This window comes from Osmerus eperlanus, chromosome 23 (assembly GCF_963692335.1).
Source record: "Osmerus eperlanus chromosome 23, fOsmEpe2.1, whole genome shotgun sequence".
NCBI lineage: Eukaryota > Metazoa > Chordata > Actinopteri > Osmeriformes > Osmeridae > Osmerus > Osmerus eperlanus.
Genome location: NC_085040.1, coordinates 3,199,437 through 3,214,765, shown reverse-complemented (window position 1 = coordinate 3,214,765; position 15,329 = coordinate 3,199,437). Strand labels below are relative to the sequence as shown.

General features: G+C 51.7%; 1 protein-coding gene across 1 annotated transcript in view; it reads left to right on the top strand.

Annotated features, from left to right (window-relative positions):
* The window catches only part of si:ch73-335l21.1 (insulin receptor substrate 1-B), a 30,897-nt gene that overhangs the window by 6,461 nt on the left and 9,107 nt on the right, over positions 1-15,329 (top strand). Inside the window, exons 2-3 of the mRNA XM_062449244.1 lie at positions 3,633-3,934; positions 4,177-7,300. Coding sequence (XP_062305228.1) covers positions 3,633-3,934; positions 4,177-7,300 — 3,426 coding nt within the window. The remainder of the gene's footprint in view (positions 1-3,632; positions 3,935-4,176; positions 7,301-15,329) is intronic.

Sequence of the window (15,329 nt, the reverse complement as noted above, 5' to 3'; positions counted from 1 at the left end):
TGCCAGAGTAGCTGTTTGAGATTTACAGACTGCATTAGCTAACTAAGAGTGGGGTGGAAACATTGAGAAATTCACAATAAACTTGAATTATTTGATATTCTTAGAGTTATGTTATGTTTATGCCTGACTATGTTAAAAGCCATCACCTTGATATACCCCAGGGAGGTTACATCACACTAACTTTGATGACACTGGACTGAAGTCTGGTAAAGATAAGAGCTTCTAACACAGGTCTCTTGAATCGGAGTGATTTACTGTCCTAGCTAAGATCATGCCTTTCCACACCCTACAGCATAATTGGATGGTTCCTTGCTGTGTGCTAGGCTTACACCGGACCTCACAAGTGTATCCCTTCCCCCAACTACGACACTTACCCCACAACTTGGCGCAAACCCAAAACACAAGACTACACGCAAGCTCGCGTCTGAACGGTAACCTGCTCCGTGTCCATACCGTACCGGTACTGCCTAGTCCACTCTAAGTGTGACCTACTTCTACCAGAGCTAATGGAAGCGTCTCGTCAATATCCCAGCAGCCAGGGCCAACCTACACCTGTGGGTTCATGTACTAAAGGGACAAACAGACCTTATGGCCCCCGCCATAAAGAGCGTCATCGATAGGAAGGCTAAGGGAAATACCAGTGTATCATAGAGCCAACAAGGCATAATCACTCTCAGTTCTATTTGATGACCTGCTGTGGAGTCATGGGGTTAGCTTAGTCTATATGCTAATACCCATCTCTGGAGAGGCAGGGTAAATATTCTGCATGAATGGAGTAGTATGGGTCAGACCTGGAGCGTAGAGCCAGAGATAAATTTAAACGTTGTCGGAAGGTTGATGTATGGTCGTGATAAAGAGACATAAACCTCCCCGTACATGTAAATAAAGTAGTGTCACTGCTGCATGAGTTGTGTGTTTCCAGGTTGAGGTTTTATTACCCCCTTGCCCCATGGTTGTAATTGATGTTCCTTGAAAAAGGTTGGCGTCTACATTGGTTGCTAAACCACTGTTTGTCATTGGGATATGTACAGGATGTGTTGGCTCCATGCAAGTTGCAGCCAGCTTAATATGTAGAGGATATAGGAACTTGTATTGATCCCAGGGGATGAATTGCACAAAGAGTGCAATTCACCCTGTAGGCCTATGTGTACAGATGTCTTAATTCATATATTGGATGTTGGTCGCTGGCTTGCCTCATGGCTTCAAACATCCATTTAGACATACAGTATGCAGTGGAGTGTGTGAGCAATGCTGCTTGCTTTGCTTCCTTGTACGTACGTGTAGGGACAAAACTGGAATGTGTCAAAGCCTTAAGGGGTGTGATAAATGACCCTCTGTGTTGTCCGAGGGCTTGTTTTTTTGGTGTTTAGCTGACCACATGCGGGTACAATTTGACAGCAGATTTACCCTTTTAGTTGCGTGTGGTACAAAACACAGCTCCTGATCCTTCACAGTGACTTTCTGGCCCTGCAAGAAACAGTACCACCCTGCCGTGGAGGTCCCTGAGAGAGAAGGCAGCCCATATCTATAATTTATACTGTTCTGTGTAATGTCAAACCCTCCAGCTAGTGGAACTTCCGAAAAGGTAGTTTTACAATGCTGCTTAAAGAGTTGGGTTTTCGTGGCCATCTTGAACAAAGCTCGTCAGGTCGACTTGTGTGGTTTTCGACGGCATTGGTTGCTTTCCGACTGACTGCGTGTTCATCAAAGGTGTGTGTGTGTGTGTCGTATGAGTCATTAGCAAGACCAAGAGGCAGGACCCGTGGTCTTGCGTGGCCACCCAGATCAAAGTGATGCATAATGCTGAGGTGGCCTACACACACAGGGTTGAGTGGTGAGGATGTATCCATAATTAACACGTTGGAACAATCTTCAATATGTAGTCATGCGAGGCCAGAGCTGTTTGGAAAATAAATCTGCGCAGATAACCGAAGAGCTCTTCAGAAGACACGAAAAAAAAAAAAAAACACGGAAGATCAAGCAGAAGGACTCGCATGTTGGGTGGTTTCAGGTCGTGCTTTCAGGTCATTTGCGTTTGTCGTTTGTTCGCGACAGAGGTATTGTGTGGTGGTACGTCGAGTAACGTTGGTACATCGAGTAATTTTTTTTTGCTGTGATGTTTCTATTGACATGCTGTTCTCTCTCTACTCTCTCCCTTTTTTCAGGGATGTATTTCATCCTGGCTTCCTTTTCATCTCTCCCTCTGTTCCTTCCCCCGAAATGTCCTAACCATCTCTTTCCTGTAGTAAATCTAAACCCAGCTGGTATGGCAATACACCAGACACATACACACACACACAGCGGTGCATTAAATAGTCATGCGTGGCCCAGAGTGAGTCATCTAATGTGAGGGACGTGCCTTGTACTCAGCCACTAAACGGTATTCTCTCTCCGAGCTTTCGGCTTGTCATGCTAACAAAACAGCCCTTGCTATTATGGTTGTCCCTTGAAGTAGCAGTTCCATCATGCAGTTGAGAGAAATAAACCGAGAGGAACACACACATTCAGACTTCCCAGTCTGTGACTATAACGAAATGTTATGGATGAGGGTGCAGGGAAAAGTTAGTCATAAAGTGTGTGTGTTGTCTTTTGTGCATGCCGGCGGTTTTTGTCGGCATATGGTTGTGATTGCAAAGGCATGGAAAAGGAACACACACACTCAAGTATATAGGCACATGGAAGGCAGTGTTCCCGGCACGTAAGTGACCTTTTAAGTAGGTAATAATGAAAACAGGACATTATTTGTACATTGTTTTGGCTGCGATACCACACGTTCCAGTCAGCAACAGGAATGATACAACTTAGCCTAGATGTAGATTCCCGCTCAGTGCTTAAGTGAGGGTCGCTAGCTCGCCAAATTATCAGGGAACTTAGTCAAAAACTTTGTCTAAGCAGGTGCTCATACCATAGCTGGTCTGACTGTCTTTCTTTCACCATGACTGAAAGTCCTTGTTCCTCATGAGAGCAGGTGAAGGCACATACACGGGGGGGTATTGTCATGCAGTTGCTTAAAACCTTTTGAATGGAGTCTATAAGAGGGGAGACTACAAGAGGTTGCTTGAGCTTTTTTGCCGCCTCGACATTTTCCTTTTTTTCCACCATAGTTTTGACTACCCCCTCCCCCCTTACCCCGAGTCATTGCCCTTATGAAGCCTACCTTGAATACCTCTGTAGATGTTTTTCCATACAGGTGTGTGTGTGTGTCACCCTGAGTTGGGACAAGCAGGTGTAAGGGTTAGCGTGAGACACAAGCAGCTGCATGCTCGGGTGAAGAAATAGGTGGTACAGAGTTTGCGAAAAGCACAGCATAGACACAATAGTGGCTCTTTGTTCTTGTCCCAGGGGTAAATAATGGTGCTTTAACCTCACATTCCCTCTGGCCACTGATGCCCGACAGTCAAGTCCTCCAACACAGTGAAGGGTAGCTTGTCACTAGCACCCTTATTTTACAAATGTATGTATATTTGAGCATATTTATTATTACATTTATCTTTTTTTTTTTTGGGGGGGGGACATTTATTCGACCAAGCCAGCGAACTAAGTATTATTTATGGAGTATAAATGGAGCCCTTTTCTTCTTTCTCCATCTCCATTCCTTCACCTACTCTTTCCCCTCTCCTCTCCCTCTCTAGGTAAGACCCCAACTGACAGCAGCGGTGCGGGGGACTATGGTGTGCCCAACCCTGGCCCCGCCTTCAAGGAGGTGTGGCAGGTGAAGGTGTGGCCTAAGGGCCTGGGCCAGGCCAAGAATCTGGTGGGCGTCTACCGGCTGTGCCTGACGGAAAAGACGGTGAACTTTGTCAAGCTCAACTCGGACGCCGCCGCCGTGGTGCTGCAGCTGATGAACGTGCGGCGCTGCGGACACTCTGAGAACTTCTTCTTCGTGGAGGTGGGCCGCTCGGCCGTCACGGGACCGGGCGAGTTCTGGATGCAGGTGAGATTGAGCACTTGCTGATTTGACGTCTCCCGTTTCTCTTTTATCGATACGCCCGTCGACTGAAAACGATACGCCCATCCCCTTGTCATCTTCCTACGTGTGCATAATGCATAAGCCCATTCTCGATCAGTGTACTTAACTGTGAGTTTGTAGGATGCGTGACTGTTGTTCGCTAGTCTCGTGTTACATGTGATTAGTACTTGAGTGACTGAGAGACAGAGGATCGTGTCTCGCTGCAGGTTGATGACTCTGTGGTGGCCCAGAACATGCACGAGACTCTTCTAGAAGCCATGAAGGCCCTGAGTGAGGAGTTCCGCCAGCGCAGCAAGTCCCAGTCCAACTCCGGCCCTGGAGGGGGCGCCACAGCCTCCAACCCCATTAGCGTCCCGTCTCGCCGGCACCATCCCAACCCCCCACCGAGCCAGGTGGGCTTCACCCGCAGGCCCAGAACTGAACCCCCCGTAGGGGCGAACGGGACGGGTGGAGGGGGGAATAGCGCCAACGCCTCCCCCACGCCCCGACACAGCTTCCCCAGGTCTCACTCCACCAGCGACAGCAAGGGGGACGAAGGGCCAGGCAGGGGCACGGCAGCCGGAAGCCCCACTACGAACGGCTCGTGTTCCACCACGCCCATTCTCAGGTCCAAGTCGGCACGCTCTGCCTCGACGCCGGCCAAGAACCCCCTGGGCCTGATGCGTTCCATCTCAACGCCCACACCCTCGCCGGCACCCAGCCTCTCCTCCAGCTCCGGCCACGGCTCCGAGTTTGGAGGGGTGGGGGGAGCCACGGGCGGAGGTGGAGCTGGCGCCTACACCCGCATCATCTCGCAGTGCACCTCCGTGTCGGGCTCCCCCAGCGACTATGGCTCCTCGGATGAGTACGGCTCCAGCCCGGGCGAGCACTCCCTCCTGGCCCCCTCCCCCGGCCTGCCTGGAGGGTCTGTGGGCAGCCTGGGGGGCCCGTCCCTGGGCGAGGAGACGAACTACATCCTAATGGGTCAGCGTGGAGGTGGTGGTGGGGGGAATGGGAATGTTGGAGGCCCTACCTCCAGCTCCTTGCCTGGTGCTGGAGCTCCCTCCTCCAGCTCCCAGCCCCAGACCAGAAGGGTGCTCCGCCGGTCCTCTAGCCGGGAATGTGAGGCCGAACGCAGGCTGCTGAGCAAGCGGGCCTCCCTGCCACCCATGGCACTGGAGAGGCTGGCCCCGCGACTTCGCAGGGGGGAGGAGGAAGAGCCCGACGAGGACGCCGACGACTACGCCATCATGTCTCGGAGCACCAGCCGAGAGTCCTTCACCACCACCTCTTCCTCCTCCACCTCCTCCTCTGCCAGGAAAGAGTCGGGGATGGCAGCGGGAGGAGGCGCAGGCTACCTCGACGTTGCAGGGGAGATCAAAGCCGAAGGAGGCGGCGGCGGAAAGATCATAGGGGCGGATAACGGCTACATGTCCATGTTGCCAGGGGTTACCGCTCCCCCCGTCTCCCTGTCCCACTCGCTGTCCGTGTCGGACTCGGAGTCCAAGCCCACTGACGACTACATGGCCATGACCCCCAACAACAGCGTGTCGCCGCCACAGCAGATCCGCCCCCCGCCAGGCTCCGACGGCTACATGATGATGTCACCCAACAGCAGCTGCTCCCCTGACCAGCGGGGTGGGCTCGGCGGCGGGGCCTGGATGGGCAGCGGTAGCGCCGACAGCCGGGTAGGCAGCGACTACATGAACATGTCGCCCATCAGCGCCCGCTCAGCCAATAGCAGTCCGCCGCCACCGGAGCACCCCTCCCAGATGGACCATCAGCCCCCACAGCCGGCGCCCAAGATGGTCTACTCCTTCTACTCCCTGCCCCGCTCCTACAAACACATGCCCTCGAGCGGACACTTTGAGGAGGGTCCGGGGCGAGGGAGGAGGCCCAACGGGAGCAGGGGGATGGGAGGAGGCAGAGCGGCGGGGGGACGCGAAGACCCGTGTTTGGGGGGAGGGGCAGCGGTTGGCCGCCATTTCTCCCTCTCCTCCTCCTCCTACTCGTCCAGCTCAGCCAGCAGCGAGAGCTTGGGGGAGAGCGACGAGCGTGTGGCCCAGGGGGCAGGCCCCTCTGCTGGGGAAGCCCACTCCAAAAACGATGGGAACCTCCAGCAGCGGAGGGGATCCGCAGGGCCCAAGCGGGGCCAGCAAGGGACCGGCCGGACCAGGCCCGTGAGCCTGTTTGTGGACGTGTCCAAAGCCAACACCCTGCCCAGGGTCCGGGAGAACCCCCTTGCCCCGGAGCCCAAGAGCCCTGGCGAATACGTCAGCATCGAGTTCAAGGGGGAGAAGAGCCTCCGCGGGGGGGGCGGGCGAGGGAGGGGTCTACGCCACGGCATGTCCTTGCCCCATGGCTCCACCCACCAGCGGCCCCTTCACCGCCCCGCCTCCTGCCTGGGGGGGTTCCTCCCTCTGTCCCACAGCCCGTCCACCCCCGTCACGCCTCCTTCTGGCTCCGAGTATGTCAACATGGACCTGGGCCCCTCTCCGTCCCCCTCGCCCCTCTCTCTGACCCCCCTGGGCTTTCCTCCGTTCCCCACCCCTCTCACGCCCCCGGCTCTGGCCGCGGTGCCCAAGGCCTGTGACGAGCGCAGCGCTGCCCCCCAGGAGGACGCGTCGATAGGGGCGGAGGCAGGGCGGGGGAGGGGCAGGCAGACCGTCCCGTCGGAGTCGCCACGGTCCTGTGGGGACTACACTGAGATGGTCTTCAGCCTGAATAACAACACCATCCCCAGCTTGTCCGATGTCTCTCCCGAAGTCCCCTCCCCCTCCAGGCCCGACACCACGGGACTGACCCTGGGGCTGGACTTCCCTCTGGCCAAACCTGGGCCCAACCCAGACCACGGCGCCAAAGTGATACGGGCCGACCCCCAGGGCCGCAGGCGTCACTGCTCCGAAACCTTTCTGGCCTCGCCCTCCCTCCCTACCACCTCTGCATCCTCCTCCTCCACCGCCTCCCTGTTCCCTGAGCAAGCCCAGGCCGTGGCTCGCAGACTGGGCTTCGACAGCATGCTCTGGGGGCCCGTGGGAGACCCGCCCACGCCGTTTCTCCATCCCTCGCCGTCCTCCCAACCCGCCGCCCAGGCTTCGTCCATAGAGCAAGGCCTCAATTACATAGACTTGGACTTGGCCAACAAAGAGAGCCCTCATTCGAGCCTGGACGGCTCCTCCAACAGCCTGGCCGTCCCCTCTCGGCTGTACTCGTCCGTGCTGAGCAGCGGGCCGCTGGCAGGCATCGTCGGGACGGGGGGCGGCGGCTCCAGCCTCAACACCTACGCCAGCATCGACTTCTACAAGTCAGAGGAGCTGCGCACGCACCAGAATGGAAGCAAGGACGGCACAGGTGAGCGGCACTCTCTCTCTTTCACTCACTCACTCTCTCTCACTCTCTCTTTCAATCTCTCTCTCTCTCTCTCTCACTTTTCCACTCTTCCACTGTCCCCCACTGTCCTGTCTGCATTATTCAGATGAAGTAGAGTGTGTTTCTTGGTGCACCAATGAGATCGCTGCCCCCCAGTCCATCTGTCCGTCAGGTCTATATTCAGTTTCTCCTGGCGCCAGATTATCCAGCCGCCACCGCCAATCAGATTTTGATTACCGTTTGTGTAATCCTCAAACGGAGACGTACGGGCTCACGGCTGCTCTTTAAGCCAGTTGAAGTTCAAGGCGGGCAGGGAGACTTATTTATTCACCAGTGGTTTTGTATGGCCCGTGTGGAAGAGACAACCTATTGGAATATGGATTGTTATTTTATCACGGATCATTAAAAAGGAAACAATAAATGCCATGAGATTCTATTGTGGCATTTACAACAAAGTGGACTCACAAAGTAATCTAATCATACCGTGACTCCCCTGTATTGCTGTCAACCTTTTTGAGCTGAAATTTATATAAATGATTAGTATAAGTAGGAAATTAATCTATAGCTCACAATAGCTTATTGTCTTGGCCAGAGGCCTACATTCTGGCTAACGTTTTGTCGAAGAAGACAAGTGTTTCCTTTCAGAGCCACTGTCTGTCTTAAATCAGCTCATTAGAACGGCCCGCCTGCCGCTTTTGTGAATAAAGACCACCATTTAACAGCAAGGCAGGATTTATATAGAGGTAGGTAAGTGCTGAGTCGTGTAGCCTTAGCATTAGCTAATACGGTTTTCCAAGAAAATACAGCCCCCAGTGGAGAATGCAGCCCTAGCTAGTCTTCCCTGTTGAACTTTTAATTTAAATGAGCAAGCACACTTGGGGGAAGGGGTGGGGGGGGAATATTGCACGTTGGCTGTGAATGTTGAGATGGGGCCAGCGTTTCCCTCACAGGGCTCCCAAATGCCTCTGTACGGCGTTCCCTCCTCCTGTCATCCCTCCATTCCACCGCCCCCTTTTTTCCTCCAATAAATGCTCCTTTTGTTCGGGTGTTTCTGCTGTGTTGGGTTGCCAACCCTCGGCCGGGCCGAGCCAGGGCTTGCAGTGGGGCTCAACGACACAATCTCCCCATCCATCTCACTCGTTCCCTCCCTCCCTCCCCCCCCTCCCTCTCTTTCTGACTCTCCATTTGGGTCCCTCGCTCGTCTCATCTCTCACTCGCCGTCTGTGTTCACGCTCACCTTTTCTCCCCTCCTCCAAATCTCCCTCTCTCTCTCCGTTTCCCCATTGTGTCTCGGTTCGCCCCAGAACGATGAGGGAAGGCAGTTATAAATAGATTTTCGGGAGAGCTGGGGAAGTCCCACTTTTGCTGTGCGGCTGAAAGCAGCTTTGAGACCGAGCGAGAGAGAGGGAATGGAAGAAGGAGGGGAAGAAAAAAAAGAACGAGCGAGAGACAATAAGACAGACAGAGGGATGAAGGTGTCTGTTGGCCCACACACAGATTGATCTCTAAATGACAGTGATGTTGGGAAGCAATTCATGGTCTGGCCTGTGCTCATATTTAGCCATACTTTATCGGTTAACAAACTTTGATCCTCGGTAATTGGAGGGATTTTTCCGCTGGCATGCACCCACCAGCTGTGTGTGTGAGCACCCAAGTGTGTGGTGAACAGGGTCTACAGTGAGTGCTGTAGTCAAGGGAAGGGGCAGTGAGGCGGTGTCTTTTTACCTACATGTAACTTGTTTGTTGCATGTACCTATATAGCCTAGTGAGTGTGAACACGTGCAGGTTTTTTTCTTATGGGAGGTCTGTATATTGAGCGATGACTGTAATATCACCCTGACACTTGGTATGCACGTGTTGTACTTTTTGCAGAGATGCTTTTCTGTTCAAACGAAATGGCTCGGGGTGCAACATTTGTTTACCAATGACTAACTTGTATGTGTGCTTTTCTTGAGTGCCAAAAATGCAATCTAATTAGCCACCACGCCCCTAAAACGTTCCAGGAAAAGCATGTGAGATTCTGTAACTCATTTTCCCAGCTGTCCCTTTGACCCGCCAATTACCATGTTTTGCATCGGTACCTTGTCATTGCCAATCCAAATGAATCGATGTTTACTAATGACTCCAAGGCACTTTCAGTGCCCAGTCTGACCTTGTGTTGTTCTGAGCACCTGACAATAAACAACTTGAAACTTGTGTTTGGGTGGAAAGCAATGTTTCTAGCCCAAACTAACATCCTAGCCCAGCCTAACATACGTACCGTATCCCAGCCAAACATACCCTACCCAAGCCTAAACCTAGACACAGCCATCTGCTTTTACGTGGAGCTGTAATGTTAGCTTGCTTCCTGGCTTGCTGGATGCAGTTGGCACACTCTCACCTCCTCAAAGCCCCACGCCACGTGGGAAGCTCCTGGGGAGGTGCTTAAGCGGTCACAGGCGCTGCTCAGGGGCACACACACACACACACACACATGGTACAGTTGGGAGTCGGACGGGGGGAACAATAGGAGCAGTCGTCCAACTTGAGGAGACACACACACCTTTCAGCTGGCACCCTGGTGTGGCCGCTCACCGTGTTAAGTGATGATGTAAGCTGTGGCAGTTAAAGATGTCTCTAATCCCTCTCCCTCTTCTCACCTAAAAGAATGTCCCTCTCTGTTGTTGGAAGCTACAGTAAATCAAGACGTCCTGAAGGCTGTGCAGACACTTTTTAATCGTTTAACGTTGCTGACATTCTCACACACATTCACACACAAACACATACGTTTGGTACTAACACACACACAAAGTTAGCAAGCCCGGTACAATTTGCGGTGTACTTCCGTTCAATGAGTGTTTTTACGTAACCCGACGGTGAACCAGCATTGCCGTGGATTACACCGGAGAGTCCACAGACTAAACCAGACCAGGGCGACTTATGCTGTTTTTTAATCCCCACAGTTATCAAACACACTTGACTACAGACGCTGCCCCATCGACCTGTTTGGGGTCACTTCTAATCTCCCCGTCCAGGACATGGCCAAAGATCTTAATTGTGAAACTGAGTAGGTTGTAATCAATGGTTCCGGGTATCCAGTTAGCGTTTATAAGACTGTCCTGGCTTGCACTGGCGGAGGAGATCATGGAAGGAGGACACCGAATCGTTGGCTGCCAGATAAGCTCATTTCCATTTCTCGGTATTACCACTTCCTTTAGTGGCACGCAGCCATGCTATCATTCAGTCAATATCCAAGGCCCCCACTTGTGTTGTAGCCTTTGTGCAATCGTTTTATCTTGCTCGTGAGATGTTTTTTATGTCGTTTTATTGTTTTGTTTTGTCGTTTTACTTCAGGACATAGTGGCATGTGTCTCCCAGACACGTAGGCCTGGAGGACGGCCTTGTCCCAGCAGAGAGCGTGGCGTATGGGAGAAGCGACCCCCATGGTTTGCGTGGTTCTCCCCCGGTACACAGCAAAGTGACGAGCGCAACAGTGTTTGGGTTTTTCTGAGCATTGAAGGCTAAAGGAGTGTGTGTGTGTGAGACTTGTAATGCTGGACCACAGGTAACAGCAGTTGACACATCGATGACACAGAACAACTGCCGGCCTCCTGTCGAGCCTTTTTCCGCTTGCATGGGTGCGTTTGTTTCTGATCACATCGCATCAACGCCAGCTAGTTCCCTGGGCCAGAAAGCTTTACTGACGGAGAAAACACACACACACACGCACACACACACACACACACACACGCACACAGGGATACCTCTAGCAGTCTCTCTCTATAGTGTTTCGTAGAGTAAGCATCTGTGTGTGTCTAGTGGTGGCTAATGTCCCCTATGTTCCAGACTAGACTGGCCCATATTGTCACCTTGATGGTGAGAGCTGCAGTTCCACGTAAAGTTTTGCTGACTGGGTTCAGTCCCAGTCATGCTTAGTTTGGCATGAAGGGGGCAGAGGTGTTTGTGTGTGTGTGCGTGTGCGTGTGTGAGAAGCCTGTTTGGGTGTGTGAGTGTTTGTTGTGTATCGGTAAGAGGTCATCTTCAGGTCAGCGGAGAGTCACTTGGAGGAAGATGCTACTTGTTGTGTGCGTGCATTTGTTGTGCGCGTTTGTGCGTAGGTTATCTCCTTTGTTATTCTCAGTTTATGTTCATCTTTATTCAATATTATTCAAGTCAATTTCTTATTTATATTATTGTCAAAGTATAGTAGCTCATAAAGGTTTGGAATTTTTATTACAGTTTTAGATTATTTGAGATTTAGATAAGGTAGGTCATTGATAAGATCTGGACGGAAAAGTTCCTATGTACCTGTACTAGTGAGAAATGGCAATCAACTTGAAACTGAAACTGTGTATGTGTGTGGGGAGGTAAGGACGTCCTTTTAAATCAACCTGCTCAGCTGTTCACTTGTGTGTACTCGTACGTTTATATTACGTCAGCCAGTGCCCGCACGGTTGGCCCTCACATCACCTAATCTCCCATTGACTACAGTGAGAGAGGAGAGGAAATGGGAGGATTTGGTACTGTCCAGGATGAATGGAGGCCTAATCCTGAGAGAGGGTGGAGAGGGAGTGGGAGAGAGTGAAAGAATTGTCTCATCGAGTCACTGACCCCTTATTCCACTCTCTTCATTCAGTCTCCTCTTGGCTACTCCATATCTGTCTTGGTGTGGAAACTTTTCAGATCTCCGCCCTCAGCCCATGTTTTTGGCATCGTCGTTGGCTGGTTACAGTATATCTACCGCAGCCAGACCACTCCCGCTTCGATCGACTTCAACAGCCTTTTCATTGTCTCTTGTTGACAGTCAAACATGGTTACAGTGAACACACACCTCTTAGAACCGAGAAAAAAAGGCTGTATATGGAGAGACTAATATAGAGATGGGATTGGGGAGGGGGGGTTTAACTAGAATTTTGCCAGAGGGAGGAAGTGAGTTCTGTTTGTTTTTTAATTGAACCTTTTCAATTAACTAACCCTAGGACACATTTCTATTTCCGCTAAATTGGCCTCGCAGATTAGCAACGCTAATGAGTCTCGCTTTTTCTTATACTCCGTTGCCTCTTACTCATTCACTTCTCTTTCGCTCTCTTTCTACATCCCTCTATCCCTGTATCTCTCCATCTTCTGTCAGCTGTCTTCATCTGTGTTGCCTTTGTTCCATGTTGTGGTCATGTGCACCACCGGAACGTTCTCTTCTTTTGTCATCCCTCTCTCTCTCTCCTGCTGTACTTCTCTCCCTCCCTGTGTCATGCTCTTCTCTTTTACAATCACCCCCAATCTCTAATCAACCTCTCCCTTACTTCTCTGTTCTGCTCCTCCCTCAACCTCCCATACACACACACACACTCCGCTACTGTGTGAGATAGGGGTTGAACAATCAGCGGTTCCAGTACCTGATGAACCTCATTCCTCTTAACCCGTGGGATCCGGCACGTCAGGTGGTTTTGGGGTGGAGGGGTCAGAAAGTGTGCGCGTGTGTGTGTGGGTGTGATTGCATTAGCGTGTTGTGTGTTTGTTCAAATATGTCAACTACTACTCATGACTATGCGAGCGTGTGCTCAGTTTACATGTGTTTGTGTCCAGTGTGTGTTCACGCGTCAGTAAGTAATCGTGTGGTAATTCCAGTAAGTCTTCTGCATGGGTCTTGTTTCAGGGTCTGCAGGCACATGTCCTGTACACCCCCCAATCCCCAACCCCTCCTCCCCTATCAGGTTCCCTCTCTATTGAACAGGAACTTCACTGTCCCCGGTGTTTATGGACGATGTGGTTTGTGTGTGTGTAGTTCAGAAAATTGTAGGGGGTTAAATATTGGCCAAACAACCAAAACTAATTCCCCTGTTTTTTAAACGAACATGGGAAACTGAACAGTGTATTAGCATGAACCAAATAATGCAAATACCAATGGAATTACAGATATTTGACTCTATGGGTTTAATCGGCGCAAGAATGGTTAAAGTAAGGTTAAAATTAAATACGCATTTAATAACATTGCAAATGAATTAAAATCCATTACAAGGCAAACAAGTTACTGAATGAAGGTTAACTCTTACCTACGCTACCATGATTATTGTAAATCAGAGAGACAGCAAGAGGTGAGCAAAGAAAATGAGGACAAGCCAGAGCTGAGGAGAAGGTCTCAGGAGATCAAGAATCCACAGAACAATGCTTCACAATTCCTTTTGTACACAAGAACAACCAATCAGACCACATCTTGAATGGAGTGTGAGAGCCATCAAGTTGAGACCCTGTTGTAACAGCAGCCTCAGCCAATGACTCGGTATGCAAGTCATGATTTGACTGCTCACTGTCTTATTTAAATGAACTGCCGCACACACACACACACAACAGCACTAAGAGAACAGGTCCACTTGGCAACCAGACCAGTCAATGAGGCGCCGGACTTGTGTGTGTTTGCATGTGTGTTGTGCCAGTGTGTCTTTGCCAAGCGTTTAAACGGCCTCATTTCCTCTTGATTGTGGTCTGTGTCTCTGCTTTTGTATATGTGTGTGTGTGTGTGTGTGTTTGTCTGTGGTGTGTGCGTGTATTTGTTTTCAGTCTCAAATCCAAGCTCTTTATCAGTATTATTTGATTGCTTATACAACTTGTTTATTATACACACACTCACTAACACACACACACACGTCAGGAATACTGCCACCTCAATTGGAAAGGATCAGACTGGTCTCTAAACCAATCACATCGCCGGAAGAAGGGATAGGCCAAAAGCCTCTCACCAAGCCCTCAGTCTGCCGCGGGGCCGGAGTGCTTTCTTGGCTACGCTTATCTTTCTTTCCCCTCTCTTTCGCTCTCCCCCTCTCGTCCTCTCTCTCTCCCCCACTTTCTCTCCTTCCTCCGCTTTCTGTCTGTCTCTCTCTCCTTCCTCTTCTCCTTCACGTTGTCCCTCTCACTCCTTTCGCTCTCCTCCCTCGTCATGTTCCACGGATTAAAGAGCTTTTAACTTTCGCTGCATGTTTGCTTTCAATGTGTGCGGCGACTACTACTGTTTGTGTGTGTGTGCGTGTCTTTCTGTGTGTATGGGAGTGAGTAGAAAGACTGTGTGTTTGTTGTGGAATAGCGTCGGAACGTATTTGTGTGTGTGTGCGCTTATGTTTGTGTGTGTGCGCTTCTGTGTGTGTGTGTGTGTGTGTGTGTGTACCCTGCAGGCAGTGGCAGGGTGCCAGGGGCTTGTGGATCCGTGTTACAGTGGTACAGAGCAGTGATTGTGTGGAGGTATGGTATGTATGCAGTCTCCAGGGCTGCTCGGTCTCTCCCTCACACCCAGGTCACCGGGTGCACGAGAGCCGCGGCCAAATGCGAGCTAGGATGACTGAGGATTCCCCCCCCCCCTCCCGGCTCACTTGGTCTCCTTTTCCTTCTTTCTTTGCCCCCCCCCCCCCATCTATCTCTCTTTCTCTCTCTCGCTCTTTTCGTGGCCACTATGTCTTGCGCGTTCCCTGTCGCCTTTTTTTCCCCCCTCGCGCTGTCCATCTGCAGTCGTTCTCACGCGCACGTTCTCTCCCCTCGCGCTCCGTCCCTCTCTCGCTCCCTCTCTCTCCCTCCATCTGTCGAGCTCTCCAGCCTCCCTTTCTTAATTCGTTTTGTCTGTCTGCCTCCCTCTCCCCTTATCTCCGTTTGTTGTCTGTCTCCTTCTCTCGCCCTCTCTTCCCCGTGTCTCAGTCGGTCGCTCCAGTGTGTGGTAACCTTCACCAGTACCCCCGCCCCCCCCCCCCCCCCGCCCAGCCATGTGTCCCTGTGTCGTTCATGTGGACACTGGGACACTGCGCTCTTAGCCGCTCAAACAGGGTTTGCCCGTAAAGAGCTTAGTGCCGTTGGGGCGTTCGAGACCGCTAAGCTGATTAGCGTCTGCTAATGAGCCGGTTCTCACAGGGTCAATAGTGTGTGTGTGTGTATGCGCAGGTGGGTGGATGGGTCAAGTTGAGGTGGGTGCCTAGGCAGAGTGGGGGGGGGGGGAGCGGTCGGGGGGGGGGGGGGGATTATGGCTGGATGGATGGAAGTTTGCAGGGTGATAAAA